Raw genomic sequence first — 18276 nt, 5'->3', positions numbered from 1 at the left:
GTAAGAAGATGGATGTTACCTGAACCTGGTAATCATTTCACAATATATGTATATCAGCGTACTGTAGGCCTTAAGCTTATATAGTGATGTATGTCAATTGTTTTTCAATAACACTGGTGAAAAAAAATAACGTACAGGGGAAACCTGGGTGGCTCAGTGGTTGAGTGTCTGCCTTTGGCTCAGGGCGTGATCCTGGAGTTCCGAGATTGAGTCCCACATTGGGCTCCCTACATGGAGCCCGCTTCTCCCTCTGCCTATGTCTTTGCCTCTGTCTGTGTCTCTCATGAATAAACAAATAAAATCTTTAAAAAATATATCATACTAAAGTTAATAAGGTTGCCTGACAGGGAAAGTGTTTTCAGTGTTCATTCACGTTACAGCTTGTGTCAGTACTTCATTCCTTTTTATTGCCAAATAATATTCCATTGCTAGGATGCCCCACATTTTATTATCCATTCATTGGTTGATGAACATTTGGGTTGTTTCCACGTTGGGTATTATAATTCTGCTATGAATATTTGTGCACAAGTTTTTATATGGACATATATTTTTCATTTCTTAGTTATGTGCCTAGGAGTGGAACTACTGGGTCGTATAGTAACTCTACACTTTTCAGGAACTGTCAGTTGTTTTCCGGAGAAGCTGCTTCATTTTACATTGCTACCAGCAATGTATGAAGACTAAATATCTACAGCCTTACCAACATTTTTTTCTGATTTAAAAAGAATTATTATAGCTATGCTAGTGGGTATGAAGTAGTACCTTATTGTGGTTTTGATTTGCATTACCCGCATATGTATTGATATAGAACATCTTTTCATGTGCTTATTGGCCATTTGTATATCTTCTTTGGAGAAATGTCTATTCAGATCTTCTGCCATTAAAAAAATTAGGTTCTCTTTTTGTTATTGAGTTCATCCCTTTTTTAGTTGGGCAAAACCAAAACTTCCATGATCAGTACACCCACATTACAGTGCTAAGTACGTTATAGTATATGAAGCATGGACATCACTGAAGCAATGTCATGGTGATTATTGCCCGTGTGTTCCATAGATGTGATCCCATCCATAAAACAGATGAGACATTTCTATCTCAACACATTAGCATTTTGCAAGCTAGGAAAGTCCTAAAACATTAAGTAATTAGGTTTTGTCAAGTTTTAAACATAATGCAATGATTTGATATGTGATTTAATAAATGATTTAGTCAGCCCAAAACTTGAAGGTAATAAACCTTTTACTACAAGTAAAAATAGAACCAAATTGCTATAATAAAGTCCATTGATGCTTTCAAGCTATAGCTAATTTGAAGTTTTACCTCTATGCATATTTAATTATTGAAAAGAAGTTGATTTGTCTATTTGTAAAGTTTGTCTTAACTCATTTAGTAAACATACTTTTTATTTGTTAAGAAAAAAAGAAGTTGCAAAACAATTACCAAAGTTCTTACTAGATAAATTAAAGGTGAGACCCACCTTCTCTTCCTACAAAGGTTGGTCTCTTTTATAATAGCAGTGACTAAAATAAATGGTGCCAAATTTTTGGAGAGAGTCTTGTTTAATTCAGAATATAATTAAAATCTCATGTAGCTTTATTGGTTTTAGTATCCAGCAGAGAAAAAATATTGAAACTCCAAGAGATTTTGAATTAAATAGCTACAACAGTTTTGTTTTATTAGTTCTGACTGTGTGAAAAAAAAATTATAAGGACAACTTCGGAAAAATCTAGTTCTTTTAGAGCCCCAAATGACTTTTAAAACAATAAAACAAACTATAAAACCTACACAAGTGATATTAAAAATTATGTAGTTCAATAAATGTGACATTCACAAATGTGGTTGTAATTTTTTTTTAACCATAGCAAAATGAACATGGATCTGACGATTGGATTTAGAAGAGGTGGTGTTATATAGCTTAAGAGAATTAAGTGCTTCAATTTGCTGGTGAGCATTATGTAGCAGAGCTGGAATGTTCTATCAATGCCTTTTAAGATCTCCATCTACCTCATAGGGTCTGTGGCAATCAAAGAAAGAGATCCTTCCTCTTCCTATATTAGTGATTATTTTCCTAGCATTTTAATAATTATTTTTGGAAGGTTTCTATATTTAAGATCTTCTTGGCTGGTGGCTGAGTCATCCACAAAATAAACTATAAACTCATACTGTTTTTGAAGATGGAGAATAACAGCTGGCTAGTGATTTACTGTAAAGGCATTCTATGATTGGAGTAATCATTCCAATCGCTTGCTAGGTAGAAGAGGCAGGAAAAGAAGAAAAACAAAGATGAGGGAGAACATTTTGTGAAAAAACAATAATCACAGTTACCTGCTTAGTTCACTGAGGCCCCAATCTTTGAAGACCCAAACATAACTGTTGAAGTCTCCTTTGAGCTTCAGATAATAACTGTCTGTTCTTTGTCCCCAAATCCTGTCTCTGTCCTTGGTACACAGAAGGGCACACTTGACTTTCACAGTCTTCCAGCACCTGCCTGACTTCTTCATCAGGCCATGTGATGAGAATTATCACTGGTGGAATGGGCACATCATCAGATCCATCTGCAGATCCAATGATTTGCCAATAGTCCTCTGTGGATGGTTTCCAGGGGTAATATACTACCTGAACTTGTATGCAGACTTCACAAATAATTCAAATAATTTTTTTACCTTAAAAAAATGAGATGGCTTTCGTTAACACTTAAATCATACTTTAAAATTGGGAAATTTCAAATCTACAGAGAAGCTGAGACTAGCACAATGAACATAAGTAAAGTCTTCACCTAAATTCACCAATGAATTCTAATTTGCTTTATTTCCATTTATCTATATGTGTGTGTATAATGTTGTGTGTATATATATTGAACTATTTGAAAGTTGCAGATGTCAAGACCCTTCATCCCTAAATACTTTAGCCTGCACCCTACAAGAATAAGGACATTTTACCCACAATATCAGTATCACATGTAACAGAATGAATATTAATTTACTAATGTCATCTAACATACAGTTCATTTTCAATTTTTCTCTATTAGCTCCTCAAATGTCTTTTATGGCTTCTTTTTCTTCTTCTTTTTTTTTTTTAAGCCAGAATCTAATCAAATTGGTGTGATACTATGAGACATTGTGAAAATCCTCATCCTCAGCAATGTTTCACTTGATGGTTCTGGTCCAAAGATGATTATTTCTTGAATGAGTTATCACATTTTTTATTTTCTCAAGGTTTTTTTTTTTTACATTTGTTAGCTGGCATCCTTCCAGCTTTACTATCCACCATTCCTCTGTCTCTGCTAAGAGAGACTAAGGAGAGTGATACTATGAACTGTTATATTCACTGTGTTATAATCCAAAATGTGCTTTTGATGCTTAAACCACCCCAAATTTGGCCAGTGGAAGACACAACAGGTATATCTGTCTCCTTTCTGTGGTTTCTAGCACAAGATACCTTGAGCTCACCTTGTACTTTCCCTGCCCCTAGGATCAGCCACACATCCACATGGTTCAATTCTCTAAATATTCACTAAGTATACAGCACGTTCTCCCTTCAACTCCACCTCTCTCTTCATAGACAGCCAATGTTATTAGTTTTTTGTGTAGTCTTCCAGAGATAGCTTACCTAATAGAACAAGGTCACAGATAAATATCCTTACCCTTTCCTACAGTTTTTTAAAAAATATGTATTTATTTATTCATGAAAAACACAGGCTGAGAGAGAGAGGCAGAGACACAGGCAGAGGGAGAAGCAGGCTCCTCAGGGGGAGCCCAGTGAGGGACTCCATCCCAGGTTCCGGGATCACGACCTGAGCAGAAGGCGGGCGCCCAACCGCTGAGCCACCCAGGAGTCCCCTTTTCCTAAGATTTTAACTCAAATGACAGCATATTACACTCAGTGTGTTTGTGCTTGTAGCGCTTGTCTATCAGGTTCTGAAAGATGCACAGGACTCCACCCCGCAAATATTGGGAGCCTTTAGGCTAAGTTTCAAATGTTTTAGAAAGCTCAGGGAGGATGACTTGACCAAAGTTGCACTGACAACACTCACTTGCTATTCTTTGACTATTCATCCCTCTCTAGGTTTTTTGACAACTACTCCTTCTTCAAACATCACTTCCTTGGAGAACACTTTCCGTTCCTTAACACACCTCCCCTCCCCAACTAGATGACGTCCGCTGGTTATTAGGTTTCAGATCATTATGTACTTCTCCTTCATAGCACACACATAAGTCACAGCATTAAAATTTGTTTCCTGTCTCCGTGAGGACAGGAACTACTACATCTGTCTTGTTCACTGCTGACACACAGTAGTTGCTCAACAGAAATGTGCGCAGTGAAACTCGAACTCGGGCCACCCAGCTCCCAGTCCACTCTTCTTTCGTCTCCGACCCCGCTTTCGTCGGAGAAATAGTTCCTGGACGTAAATTAAAAACCTCAATAGAAAAAGCTGGGAAATGTGCACTTCCACGATTAATGGAGGACCTTAGCAGAAACTGCTCACCGCGAGGTGTGACGACCGCAGGAGGGCGTCAATCAAGAAAATGCCCCCTTGCCCCGCAGGCGAGGGGAGCTGCACAGAGCCGAGGCCGCAAGGGGCAGCGCCGCGGATTCAATGGAAAACACGTGTAAACGCGAGAGCGGTGCTGCGCGCAGCTGCGACCCCCGGGACCCGGGGACAGGGGACCTAGAGCAACCCCTTTGGGTGGGCAAAGGCTGCACAACTTCTCCCTGGCATCGTAAGACCCGGGCTTTCCCTGGACTCCTCCCCGAAAGCGTCCTCACGGGAGCGGCTGAGGGCTGGGGGCGCACCGGAGACACGGGATGGAGCGGCCACGAGTGCGGAGCGCCCCAAGCCTAGTCGTCCGCACCCGACTGGGCCTTAGCTAAGGGTCGGGTTTCTCTCCTCGGAGCTGCCGCCGGGGGCCAGCCTGCCCTCCGGCTCCGAGCTCCGGAGACGCCCCGGCCAACAGCCAGCGCCACCGGCCCTCCCGACGAGGGACACTCTCGGCCGCGACGGCGCGGCTCTGCCGGTGGCCTCCACGCCTCCAGGCTCGAGTCCAGCTGCCCTGCGCCTGGGGTCCACTGCTGCCTCCGTGGGGCCGGGCCTGGGCCGGTGGCGCGAGCCGGGGCCGCCGGGGTCCGTGCTCCGGGCGCCCCTTCCCTCGAGTCTCCCCTCGACGGACGTGGCCCTGGGCTTCCTTCCCTTCGAGGGCTCCCGGGGCCAGGGTGCCCGCCGCGCCGAGCGACGGCGGCGGCCGGGGACCGGGGCGCAGGGTCGGTCCCGGGAGCCGGCGAGCCAGCGCGTCCCGGGGGGCGGGAGCTCGGCCGGCGGGGGCGGGCCGAGGGTGGGGGCGGGAGGCGGCTCCCGGGGCTCCGCGCCATTGGCCGCAGGGACCGGCGGCAGGAAGGGGCCAGAGAGCGCGGCCCCACCCCGTGGCCGGCGGAGCCTATCGCCGGGAGCGCGGAGCGCGGATAAATGTAGCGCCGGGGCGCGGGCCGCCAGCTCTGCGAGGGGCCGGAGGCAGCCGAGCCATGCAGTACCCGCACCCCGCGCCCGCGGCGGGCGCCGTGGGGGTGCCGCTGTACGCGCCCACGCCCCTGCTGCAGCCCGCGCACCCGACGCCGTTCTACATCGAGGACATCCTGGGCCGCGGGCCCGCCGCGCCCACCCCCGCCCCCACGCTGCCGTCCCCCAACTCCTCCTTCACCAGCCTCGTGTCTTCCTACCGGACCCCGGTGTACGAGCCCACGCCGATCCATCCCGCCTTCTCGCACCACTCCGCCGCCGCGCTGGCCGCCGCCTACGGACCCGGCGGCTTCGGGGGCCCTCTGTACCCCTTCCCAAGGACGGTGAACGACTACACGCACGCCCTGCTCCGCCACGACCCCCTGGGTAAGGCGGCCGGGGTCATGGCGGGGCCGAGCCGCGGCAGCGGCGGGGAAGGCGCCACCCGGCAGGTGGCAGCGTCCAGGCGGCGGCGGGGGCGGAGGGGAGGCAATAGAAAGTTGTGGCAGAAGCGATCGAAAAGCGGCCCTCGGGCGCGCGCAGGGACAGGAGGCGCGTGCCCCATGGCGCGCTGCCGGGGCTGACCGCACCGTGACTCAGATTGGTTTTCCTGCACCTTGCGGGCGTCGGGGCGCGCGGGCCCGGGCGAGACCTCTGGCACTGCCGCGGGGGCCGGCGGCCGAAGGCAGCCCCGGGGCGCGCGTGTCGCTCGGGGTGGGGTCCCCGTGGCTGGAGGGACGGGGTAGGGAGTGCCAGGGCGCCCGGGCCGGCCCGGCGGGGCAGGGATAGCTGCTGGGCCCGGGTGGTTACGAGGCTGAACCTGGTTCAACAAGCTTGTGCAGTGAAAGAGCCTGACCCTTTCCGTTCATACAGGAAATCTTGAGTTCTCGATAGGAGTAAATCTGGTTTCAGAAGCTGTTAAGTGTTTTCCTGGCTGCATGAAGCAGACCCTTCCCCCGGAGTAGTGCACGCTGCTGATTATTTTATCGACATCCTCAATACAGACAAATTCAGGAAACACTCGACTTCTGATAGCCGGGATCCGTTTTTCTGATATTGTTCATTTCCTCTGTGTGGGATGTGACTTTATGGCAGCTAAAATAACCAGTTGCTTCCTTTTTTCCCCCCGCCCCCGAAGCTGTTTTGCACTAGTCTGAAGCCTGACGTAAGCAAAATCTGGGAGAAAAAAAAAAAACAATGCCAGCTTTCAAAGTGTTTGGGGCAGGCCTGCAGACCCACGGACGGACGGACGGACGGACTGACTGATAGGTCTTCGGGGTAGGAAAGGCAGGGAAGACACCTAGGACTTACGGTATCGCGGGGCTCGTCCCCTCAGCGCACGGCCTAAGAAATAAGCCAACGGTGATCCGCACCCCCGAGTGGCCCTTGGCCGCTCCGGCATCGGAAGCCCCGGGGGCATAAAGAAACGGGGCTCCTTGCCTTGGGCCGCCAGGGTTTTAGATTTACCCTCTGCTATTGGCAGCTTCTTTGGGGACCCTAGAGACAAAGTAACATTTTAATTAAAATTTTAATGTCTTAACGTTTATGATGAGGCCTTTAGCTCAGCCCTCCACCCTCTTTTCTCATCGTTAAGATTTGGAGGGGATTATATTTTAACTCCTTAAAAAAAAAAGTTATCGTATTTTTTTTTTAATCGTATTTTTGATCCCAGTTTCGAGGGTTTGGTGCGGTGGCTCCTGTCCGGCGTGGTTCCGGCGCCTGCTGGGGCGGGAGCGGGACCCTCAGTCGGGCCGCGTCGGGGGCGAACGTTTTCGCAGAGCGCGCCCTGGGTTTCCTTGGGTTACTGCTGGGACCGCGCAGGAGGAAGCAAAGGGCTTTTCGAGATAGACCAACAGGAAACACATTGACGGAAATGTTGCCATAGCCCACGGGGTAGCTTTAACTGGCCGCCCCCGCCGCCGGGTGTGAAATCAGAGGAGGAGGCCGCAGCGCCCTGGAGCCAGGATTGGAAGCTCCACGAACCCGGGCCCCAGGGCTTCCCAAGTGGGCTCCCCGCGGCGGCACCTGGCCAGGACACCTCGGGTAGTGTAGCAGTCCACGCCCCCCCCCCCCAACATACACACACTCGGGTGTTTGGAAAGTGCAGCTCACCAAGAGAGAGGGCCTAGAGGTGCAAAAAGTTGTGTATAAATTCCAGAGAGACTTGTTAAGGAGTGTCGTGGTATTTTAAACTCCATTTATAGTGTGTGTTCTTTTGGGGATCAAAAGACTTGTGCGTTTGAAATCATCTATGGGTGTGATGGCAGTTTGCATCTGTGAGTGTACAAGGGTGGTCTGTGTGCACATGCAATGTAGATGTGTGTGCCTTTGGGTGTTTCTGCCTCCGGGTATGCATGTGCCTTGGAGGGAACGCATTGGGTCCTTGTATGGGTGTGTGTGAACAAGTCCGGCTGAGGGTCCGTCTAGTTCCCTCCTCCCCTTTGTCACCCCCAGGGCCCGACGGCTCCAGGGCTGTCACTAACCTCTGCTCTCGCTGCCCTGTAGGCAAACCCCTGCTCTGGAGCCCTTTCTTGCAGAGGCCTCTGCATAAAAGGAAAGGGGGCCAGGTGAGGTTCTCCAACGACCAGACCATCGAGTTGGAGAAGAAGTTTGAGACCCAAAAGTACCTCTCTCCTCCGGAGAGGAAGCGTCTGGCCAAGATGCTGCAGCTCAGTGAGAGACAGGTGAGCGCGCCTGCGGGCTGGGGACAGATTCCCGGGGCAGGGGGCTCGGGCGGGAGACCTGGGGGGTCGGGGGGTGCGGGGGGGGAGCCACCGTGGGCTCAGGCGTTCCTCGTCGCCCCCTAATGCCTGGACCTCTTGCCAGCTCCACAGCCCCAGATCAGCTCCGGTACTCCCCAGGTCGCTTGGGTTTGTAGCAAGTTTTCTTTCTCTTTCCTGTAGGTTAAAACCTGGTTTCAGAATCGACGTGCTAAATGGAGAAGACTAAAACAGGTATCGACAAGGTTCCGTTTCTATGGAAATAAATATTTTTATCATGTTATCTGAATGCGAGGCCTGTTATGGGTTGTATGCAAAAGTCATTTGAGAGACTATTTAACCTCTTCACCTTGATTAAAAAGGCAAATAGTCCTGCTGAAATTCAGGATGAGTTGCTCAGGTGGCAGTAATGCTAAAAGCACCTAATGCAGTTCCTATATCAATTATGCTTGGGTTTTCACACACTGGCTAGTAAAACTCTGGGCTAATTGTTTTATAAACCCCATATGTTGTTTATCTAATTAACGCAGGAAAGATAAAGTAATTGACAGTAAATGACTTAAGCAGTTATCTTTGGGAGAAAATTGTTTCTTTTATTTACACAGCCATAATAAAACCAGGCAGAGCTCAAGGGTAAATATAAGGAAATAAACACCTTTAAGTCTTGTTTGCACTGTTTTTTTTTTTTTTTAAGAAGAATTAAATATCAAAGAGTTTAAAATTATTTCCCATCTAATGCCAGCTCCTAAGATGAATATAAGACAGGTAAGAGAATATACAAGCTTATTTGGAAAGTAGCTTAAACTTACTAAGTCTTTTTTTCCAATGAAAAATACTGCGTAAATACTATTATGCAGTATGTGATAAAAAGTAAAGGCTAGTTCAGTTTTTGAAAAACCTCTTTTGACTTAAACCTAAAGATTTGTTTTTGATGTTCCAGTCTGGATGTCTTCTCCAGAGTTTTCTAACAATTGTTGAACTGTTCATATGCCAGTGTATGTACAGCTTAGAATAAAATATCTTTGAAACAGTATTGGGGGGGGATTGAAAGCAGTGTGCATTTTTAAATTTAGTGATCCTAACTTTTTCATTAGAAATAAGATGGTGTCACAAAGAGTACTTTGAGACAGAAAATAAATTGTCCATAATTTCATTATTCTAACATTTAAAAATTTGTAGATTCTCTCTCAATCTCTGACCTTGTGCATCTCTTGGTTGCTTAGTTACAAGCCTAGTGAATATATTATTCTATAGTCTTACTTTAAAAAAGCCTTTAGCAATATATCGTATTTCTTTGTAGTGTTTATGTCTGCTTTAGACAAACAGGATTAAAAATTCACTCATATATTTAGTTCTTGTTCAAAGGCTTGACTGCAGTTTACCAGGAATTTTTTAAATAGTGGTTCCTGTGTAACGTGGGAATATATTTTCCAGAAACTTCCCCCGGATTTTAAGTAAATTGTAATTGTCTCCCTTTACAGTTGGCAGTATTCTTCCAGTTCTGCATTTTTACCTTTGCCATGATTTTGTGACTATAATGAGTATTCGTAAGCTTATAGATTTACTCCAGTAAATGGATGAAAAAGTATTCCATTTTGAAACTTCCCTGAATTTACTATTTAGCATTCATATTTCTTAAATGTCTGGAAGACCCTGTTAATTGGCAAGGTTTAAAAATGCTTAAAGAGGGACGCCTGGGTGGCTCAGTGGTTGAGCATCTGCCTTTAGCCCGAGGCGTGTGTGATCCTGGAGGCCCAGGATCGAGTCCCACATGGGGCTCCCTGCATGGACCCTGCTTCTCCCTCTGCCTTTGTCTCTACCTCTTTCTCTGTGTCTCTCATGAATAAATAAATAAAATCTTAAAAAAAAAAAAAAAAAAGCTTGAAAAATGAAGATAGTGTGTATCTGTAGTGATCTATTCTCTCCTCTCCCCTAAACTTTTAATAATCTTGAAAGTTGAAAGCACTAGGTATAACTAAAAATCTTAAAGGTGATAGAGAATGAAAACACATTTTGATATATGTCTCTTATGTCTCCATATTTCATGAGCCTACCAATTTCCATCTTCATTCCTTCCATTCAGGAGAACCCTCAAAGCAATAAAAAAGAAGAACTAGAAAGTTTGGACAATCCCTGTGACCAGAGGCAAGACTTGTCCAGTGAGCAAAATAAAGGTGCCTTGGACAGCTCTCAATGTTCACCCTCCCCTGCCTCCCAGGAAGACCTTGAATCAGAGATTTCAGAGGATTCTGATCAGGAAGTGGACATTGAGGGCGATAAAGGCTATTTTAATGCTGGATGATGACCACTGACATTCGGAAAGTTCAGAAAACTAGACTCGGGAATAACATATGCTACAGAAAATCTCTGTAGACATACTGGAAAGCTATGAGAGAGGGAATCAATTTTCTGGAAACCTGAAATATTTGGTGCACTGGCTAAGCAGCAAACTTACATTGAAACCTTTAATTTTTACTTAAATGGCTTATGTACTGATTGTAGATTGTATGATGAAGGGACTCTTCACTGATTGAATTCACCCCCTTTTTAAAAAAGTAAATTTTTTTTCTATTTATAAAAAGTAATTTTGAACTTTTTTCGTTAAATTTTTAAGTTCTAACTTTAAAGATTTTAATAAGATCTTGAATAACTTTTTAATCTGTATCTACATCCCACTTACTGGAAAACCAAAAGGGCACCCCAGATTCCAGAGGTATGCCGTGGAAAGGGGTGGGGGCCACATTTCAGACAGCCTTGGAATATTTTAAAAGGAAGAAACATCCTTTACTTTCATATTACATTCTTAAACTGCTGCCTTAAATCCAATATGATCTCAGAGATCGTGTCTCGGGGATGTGTGTGTTCTTTTTGTCAGATATAGTTGATAATCTTAAATGCTTGTTTTGCACTATCACTTAGTACCTTGTATGACCAAGTTGTTAAGGGAATAGTACAGTCCAATTCAAGCAGAGAAACTGACTTGTCGGTGGCTAAAATTAATCACGGATGAACTAGAAGTAGCAGGTTAACTAAATGTAAGTAGACTGTAGATATTTGTGTTTTATATCAAACTGTTTATAATGTGTGTATGTATATATAATTGTTCACTGTAAAAAAAAAATGACCGAAATGGTGTTGTTTTTTTTTTTTTAAATGAGTAACTTGTGTATAAAATAAACCCGTCGGCAAGACGACTGACCTCGAGGGACCTCTCATTCTTCCAACGAAACAAACGCACACCTCTCCCTACCTTTCCTACAAGCGCCACTCGGGTCCCGGCGCGGGGCTGGGGCGCGGGGCAGGGCGCGGGGCCTTTCCCTCGCTGAGGAGGGAGGCTGGGGGCAGGGGAGGGTCTGGACGTGTGCGTGTCGCGGCCGGGGGAGGTCCCCGCCGCGGACCCGGGGTGCGGCAGGTCTGAGACCCCGGCGCGCCAGGTGGCTGCAAGAGCCGGGGGCCGAGGCCGGCTGCGCGGGGAGCCGCGAGGCCGCCGGACCCCATCGATTCGCCCCGGCTCCCAGGCTGGCCCGGGCCGCCGTCCTTGACCGGCGTGAGTCAACACTGCGTCATCCCTTGGCGGCCTCATCCCTTGGCGGCGGAGCCCGGGGCGGCCGGGGGCGGCGGGGGGGGGGGGGGGGTCCGCAGGGGTGGGGGGGAGCCTGCCCGGGAAGAGCCGGGAGGTGGTGTGAGACCGGGAGTCTCAAGCTACAGCCAGCTTCAGAAGCACCTGCAGAGCTTCTCGAAACTCTTGGCCAGCCCTGTCGCCAGAGTTTCTGATTTGGTAGGTCTAGAATGGCACCGGGAATTTGCACTTCAGCAAGTGATCAAGTGATGGCAAAGCTGCTGGTAGGAGGACCGAGCTCCGAGAACCACTGTTCTAAGGTGCTCCTTCGGTGGAAGCAGGTGGGGCCCCGCATACCCCCTCCTTTCTCACCTGCTTCCCTTCTCCCAGTCACTCCTCTCAGTGTGGGAGCAGGTGGCGGAGAGGACTGTAAGGGAGGAAGAGGCAAACCGGGCCTATCTAGGCCTGTGGGAGCAAGAGTCTGATGGCTGTGGGGGCCTGGCAGGGCCGAGGAAGGGGACTGTGAGATGAGAGAATGGAAGCCCCAGGTAAGGCGGGATGTGGGGGTGAGTGCAAGGGCGGCCTGATATTTCTGATTGGCCCAGGGCTTGCATCCAGCTGCTTGCCTAGCGGAGCCAGGAACCATCAGGTCCCTGACATTCCAGGAAAGTGATGAGAGGCCTGTTGGGGGAGAGGTCCAGAAACCTCTTCCTCTAGCCTGGGCCTCCATGGAAGCCTCTAGTTGTTTGTGGAGTTGCCTGACTGAGGGTACCCGAAGGAATGACACTGTCCCCTGCATTGCTGATGGGGGCTATGGTTCCCCAGACCTAGGCCCTCCAGTGAAGACATAGTGAAAAGTTTTCTGCTTTTAGGGAGCTGTTACAGTCTGTCTCCTTAGATTCCAAGAAGGCACCTGGAATTGCCTGTGAATTTATTTTATTTTTTTTTTAATTTTTATTTATTTATGATAGTCACACACACACACACACACAGAGAGGCAGAGACACAGGCAGAGGGAGAAGCAGGCTCCACGCACCGGGAGCCCGACGTGGGATTCGATTCCGGGTCTCCAGGATCTCGCCCTGGGCCAAAGGCAGGCGCCAAACCGCTGCCCCGCCCAGGGATCCCCGCCTGTGAATTTAAATTTCTGAGAAAATTAGCACCAGGTGCTTAAACAGAGAAGTGTGAATAGGCCTGGAAGCTTAATCATTTGGGCTGGGAGTTTTAGTTGTTGGCCTCAGTTCTCTCATCTGTGGAATGGAGATGGTCTCATTGATCTACGTGATCCTCTCCAGCGGCCAAATTCCCAACTCAGCTCAAGATCTTTATCTTTATGGTTTCCCCTATTCTCTGCCTCTTCTCAGTGTTGGAGCCCAACGGAAACCTCCGTTGGCTGCAGGCTCCAAACTCCCAGACCCTGCCTGACAGGTTACATCTAGGTTTCAAGGGTCATCATCAGTCTCACTTGAAAATGGGGCTGTCTGCATCAGAGTTTTGGAGAATGGGAGGCTTGTGGGCCTAATATTGAATTAAAGCAATCCTGAAATCAGTTAGTGTGTGTTTCACTCCTGGAGATAACCTCTGGTTAATGTTTATTCTTGAGAATAACTATCATGATGATCAAGCAGAGAAATACAGCCTTATGTATTGATTGACACTAGAAAAGTTGAAGGGCGAAATCTTGTTTTAAAGTAGAGTTTCCTGGGATCCCTGGGTGGCGCAGCGGTTTGGCGCCTGCCTTTGGCCCAGGGCGCGATCCTGGAGACCCGGGATCGAATCCCACGTCGGGCTCCCGGTGCATGGAGCCTGCTTCTCCCTCTGCCTGTGTCTCTGCCTCTCTCTCTCAATCTGTGACTATCATAAATAAATAAAAAAATTTAAAAAAAAATTAAAAAAAAAAAAAAAATAAAGTAGAGTTTCCTGAATCCAGAATGTTTTCTAGTTTAAAGCTATTCCTGACCCTCCTCAAATTGCTCATATTCTGAATCTAAACATAGTCTTAAGGATCAAGAGCATGTTCAGTGGAGAAGTACAGTATTCTCAGGGCATGGGTTGGCATTAACTGTTTTCAAAATGTCCCATTGCAGATCGCCAATGAATATTTACAAATTCTTCCTACAATCCAGGCATTTTTCATTTGTTTGTCTTTTGGCTATTTCATGTTGAAGCAGCATGTATGACCTTTACAGCACAACTCCTGTCTTGTTTTTAACTCTTTTTATCAGGAGATTCAACTTGAAAACGGTTATCATTTAGCAGAAAGACAAACAGAAAAGCACATTTTTGTAAGCAAAACGTTAATGATTGGAAGAATTGCCCTAATTTCACCATGACAGTGTGTGATTAATCCCCTGGGTCATGTACTTATACTTTAAGTTATTCAGTTCGTTGGTCTTTGATATTCAGAACCCTTTCTAACTTAATAGGATATTGATTTTGTTGGATGATGTACTTTGACTCTTTAAACAACATCACTTTTAGGGATGACTAGCCTGCTGTGTAGTATTTTATTTAGAGAACTATTGCATAAGGTTTCTTTTTCTTACTTTTTATGGTTTTCTCAGGGTGAAAGCTGATAAAACATCTTGTGGGAAAAGAGGAAACCATCTCTGATAGTGAAAGTACCTATTCTCTTTCAACATTTCTGACAACTTTTTTTTTTTTTGTGGTTTCATTGCTGTGAATATTCATTTTACTTAATGGAGGCAGGGCAAGGATTCAAGAAAATGTATTTGGACGTGGGGGAAGTGCACTTCATTGGGAACAGACTGCCCTTACTAAAATTCCTATTCTAGTTATACTGCCTTGTGTAACTCAAGCTCAGAAGCTCACCCTTTTGATCTTTCTTTAAAATCCAGTAATCAATGATCCTTTAAATCTGTGCTTGGAGGTGAGAATTTTGTGACTCCTGGCAACATGGGACAGAATGTGGAGAACGAAACAGTCACCCGGGATGCTTCTGAATGGTTAGGAGTTTGGTCTCTTGTAAAAATAATCAGATGTTGTACCCACATTTCCACCACTTTGGATTTCATGAAATTCCAGCTGGATTCTGTATTTGTCCAATCAAATTCTGTCCTTTGATACTTTTTTTTTTTTTGGTGTTATTAAATCCAAATGACAACCACTTTGGAGATTCTTACCACCTACCAAAATATCTGAGATCCAAGATATCTTCAGATCTAGCTGAGGGGACACCAATGTCAGGAATTATGCTATGCCATTGTGGATAAAAGAAGGGCTTGCAGAATGGCTCTCTTGTTGGTTGGGGGCCTTGGGAACTGTGAATTCTTAGCCCAGCTTCTAGAGAGGTGGGCTGCTTACCTGAGAGGAAGCATCAGACCTGGCACTCAGTGGGTGCCAAGCATTAGCTAGAAAAACTAGAAAGGCCTCACTAACTCCCTTCTTTTAAGGTGGCTCTTTGATACGCTGTAGCAGGCGGTAAATCTCCTCTGTCTGATGTACACAAATCTCTGCAGACAATGGAAAGGGCTGTGGGGAGGAGACCTTGGAGCTGGCAAAGGCATTTCCTGTCTGCAAAGGATCTCGACTTTGGAGCATCCGGGGGTTGCCTCGAGGTTTTTGAGGCAGCCGAACACTTTTCCGAGTAGCTACTTAAAAAAAAAAAAAGAAAAAAAAAAAGAAGAGAAGAAAAAGGAAAAAGGGGAGGGGGTCACTGCCAATTTCAAGTAATTTTTCCAGATGGAAGCCAAGGAGACATATTCTCATTAAAAAAATATACATATTAAAGCTTATTTTCTAACCATTTGAATTTTTTCTAATTTGAAAGGGAAGTTTGGGATCATTAAAAATCTTAAACATTCAAAAATCTCATCACTCTCCAAAGACAACTACAGGGAAAAGTTAACGGTACCCATCCCCCCAACCCCTCCACACCAAGATACAGGAAGAGAAATGCCTATTGAGTTTTCTCCATGAAACTTGTTTATATTTTTCTTTTGTAATTTAATTCTACCTCCTCATCCTTCCTTACCTCTCTACTTCTTTTTATTCATTTCCTTTCTCCACTCCACCTATCCATACTACCACCCCCCTTTCAGGATTTCTCTTCCTCATTGATTTTATTTCCCCATTAAGAATAAAAAAATGACTAGTCTCAGTTCTTTAGATGTCACAATTAGGGCCAAGATATTCTTGGCCCTAATAGTGACAAATATATAGAAATGTTCAACTTTAAGGTGGAAATTCTAGGCTTGAGGAAGATGTTGCTGGAGTCCTAGAACACTGCCCTCATCCCTCTAAACAGTTCTTTAGTTTAGCCTTTTTTGTTTTTGTTTTCTTTTTTAGACCAGGATAAGTGATAATAGTGAGAGTAATAGAAAAGTAATAATATTTGTTCCTCTGGAACGCCTGGGTGGCTCAGCTGGTTAAGTGTCCCACTCTTGATCTCAGATCAGGAAGTCATGGCAGAGGCCTCCAGGGGCTCTTGGAAGAGAAAAGGAGATGGGATTGTAGTCCCAGGGAGGGGGATGATCATGTTCAGAGACCTGGAGATGAAAGAGGTCAAGGAATAAGTATGACAAGAATCTCCAGAGGTTTTTGATTCCAGAATTTTGGAAATGGGATTATGGACTGGTATTCTCCTCCTCCAGTCACATAGATCTCTTGGCTTTTAGGTTTGCAGTTTCCTCCCTCTGGAATTCTCTTCCCCTAGACAGCCTCCGAGCTGGCTCCCTTACCCACAGGCTTGGACTTCCTTAGCCACCCTATTTAAAATCATAACCCCTCTTCCCTCATCCCCTCCCACAATCTGCTTTCCTTTATTTCACTTACTATAATTGTATATCATATTTTTACTTATTATTTACCTCTCCTCATTGAAATGGGAATGCCATGAGGGCAAGGATATTTGTGTTTTATCTACTGCTGTGTATCTCCAGCATCTGTATCTGACACATAATAGGTACTCCATAAGTGTGCATTAAATGAATGAATTAAAGAATGTATATTGAAAAAAAAAAAAAGAATGTATATTGAACATTTACTATGTATTAACATATTAACATTATAGAAGTCCTCTATCATTTAATCCTCACAAAAATTCTATGAGGTAGATTAGCCCATTTTCTAGATAAGGAAACTGTCACCAAGAAGTTAAGCCCAAAACCTCAATTACTATACTAATGTTGTAATGTGACTTTCTTTGTGGAATCTTGTGACCTTGAGAATGTATCAAGCAGAGTATAATTCTAGCTATAAGGTTCATTTTATGTAATCTTTTTGCCTTCATTCAAGTCTAGCATTATATCTGGAAGGGGTGGGTGATGGGTGTTACGGAGGGCACATGATGAGATGAGCACAGGGTGTTATACTATATGTTGGTAAATTAGACTTAAATAAAAATGTTTTTAAAATTTAGAAGGGATTACAATACAGTATAGGAGATATGCAGTTTCTGTCTGTGTAGCCCAATATTCTATCACCCTAGGAAACCAATAAACTGGAGCACTATTCCTATTTTCTGAGGACATGAGCATTATAAAATATGCTTTCTACTTTTCAAGGTGTTAAAAAAAAGTCTGCCACTGGTCGATGTTGTTTGGTGTTCCTCTTAACCAATACACTGTTTGGTATCATTGCATTTATTCTTCATCTGACTTACTGATGAATGTTCCACAAAGGCCTCTGAACATAGAGCAGTGCCGTGGCTTCTTTTTTTTTTTCTCAGTGCCATGGCTTCTATAGGGTCTAAAATACATCTAGCTCTGTGTTTGGCATGTGGTAAGCTGTTAATACATGTTGTACTACAGAATGAGAGTGAAAACCCTACGCCTTCTGCAGTGGAGAGAAGAAATATTTCTCTTCCATAATGAGCTCTGCACCCTTTATGCTTCCTGTTCATTGGCCACAAAAACACAGCTTTCCTGGATGGCTCCAGGAGCTCAGCAGAATGCATGATAGGACTGCAAGTGGAGGAGAGTCTGCGGGGCTGGGGCATGGGTGGGGTGGTGTGGGGGTGGGGGATGTGATTAAGGCTATTCAAGCCTATAGGCACTACAAGGAGATGTTCTTTCCCCTCTTTTTACTGACATGAATATGAAGAGGAAGTGCTTTTGTGGGTTTATATTGGTTCTTTTCCTTTCAGATTTGGCAATTTCATTCAATTTGACATTTACACTTCTCAATTTCAACGTTAGTTAAAATATACCTATTTTGCTGAAAAAAGACACCATTTGTGGTTATTACTATTATTTGTATTGACATCATCCATTTAGCAATTGGAAGCAGGAAAACCCAAGTGTTTATAAATTATTTCTTCAAGTATTTTATGAATTGCAAAGAAATGATTGTAGAAGGAACATAAAATGTGTCTGCTTCAATGTCACACCCTAGTTCAAAGTTTTAGCCTTCCTTAGCTGCTTATGGAATCTGCAATACTGCAGACTTTCCATTAATTGTAAACTAGACCAGACTAATTCAATAAATGTTTAAAAAATGGCCCCTGAGTGCAGGTTCAGAGGTCTAGAGGAAGTGGTTTCTTAGACACC

The 18276-nt window shown here is 45.2% G+C and overlaps 1 protein-coding gene and 1 long non-coding RNA gene across 2 annotated transcripts in view; both read left to right on the top strand.

Moving 5' to 3' along the window:
* The first annotated feature begins 5323 nt into the window (after positions 1–5323).
* Positions 5324–11399, top strand: HHEX (hematopoietically expressed homeobox). Its single transcript, XM_041746552.1, has 4 exons — positions 5324–5875; positions 7994–8172; positions 8392–8442; positions 10292–11399. Exons 1-4 carry the CDS (start codon positions 5515–5517, stop codon positions 10508–10510), a joined length of 810 nt encoding a protein of 269 aa, XP_041602486.1. The 5' UTR covers positions 5324–5514; the 3' UTR covers positions 10511–11399.
* Positions 11400–11865: 466 nt separating this feature from the next.
* LOC121484275 overlaps positions 11866–18276 on the top strand; it is a 78922-nt gene continuing 72511 nt past the window's right edge. The window contains exon 1 of the long non-coding RNA XR_005985975.1: positions 11866–12108. This is a non-coding gene — a long non-coding RNA (uncharacterized LOC121484275). The remainder of the gene's footprint in view (positions 12109–18276) is intronic.

This window comes from Vulpes lagopus, chromosome 2 (genome assembly GCF_018345385.1).
Source record: "Vulpes lagopus strain Blue_001 chromosome 2, ASM1834538v1, whole genome shotgun sequence".
In the NCBI taxonomy this organism is placed as follows: Eukaryota; Metazoa; Chordata; class Mammalia; order Carnivora; family Canidae; genus Vulpes; species Vulpes lagopus.
Note: the sequence above shows the minus strand (reverse complement) of the source record. Positions and strands in the feature narration are given on the sequence as shown.

Coding starts and splice junctions, on each gene's coding strand:
- HHEX (XM_041746552.1), top strand. CDS start 5,515: ATGCAGTACCCGCACCCCGCGCCCGCGGCGGGCGCCGTGGGGGTGCCG. Junction 8,173..8,391: donor TGCAGCTCAGTGAGAGACAG/GTGAGCGCGCCT, acceptor TCTTTCCTGTAG/GTTAAAACCTGGTTTCAGAA. Junction 8,443..10,291: donor AATGGAGAAGACTAAAACAG/GTATCGACAAGG, acceptor CCTTCCATTCAG/GAGAACCCTCAAAGCAATAA.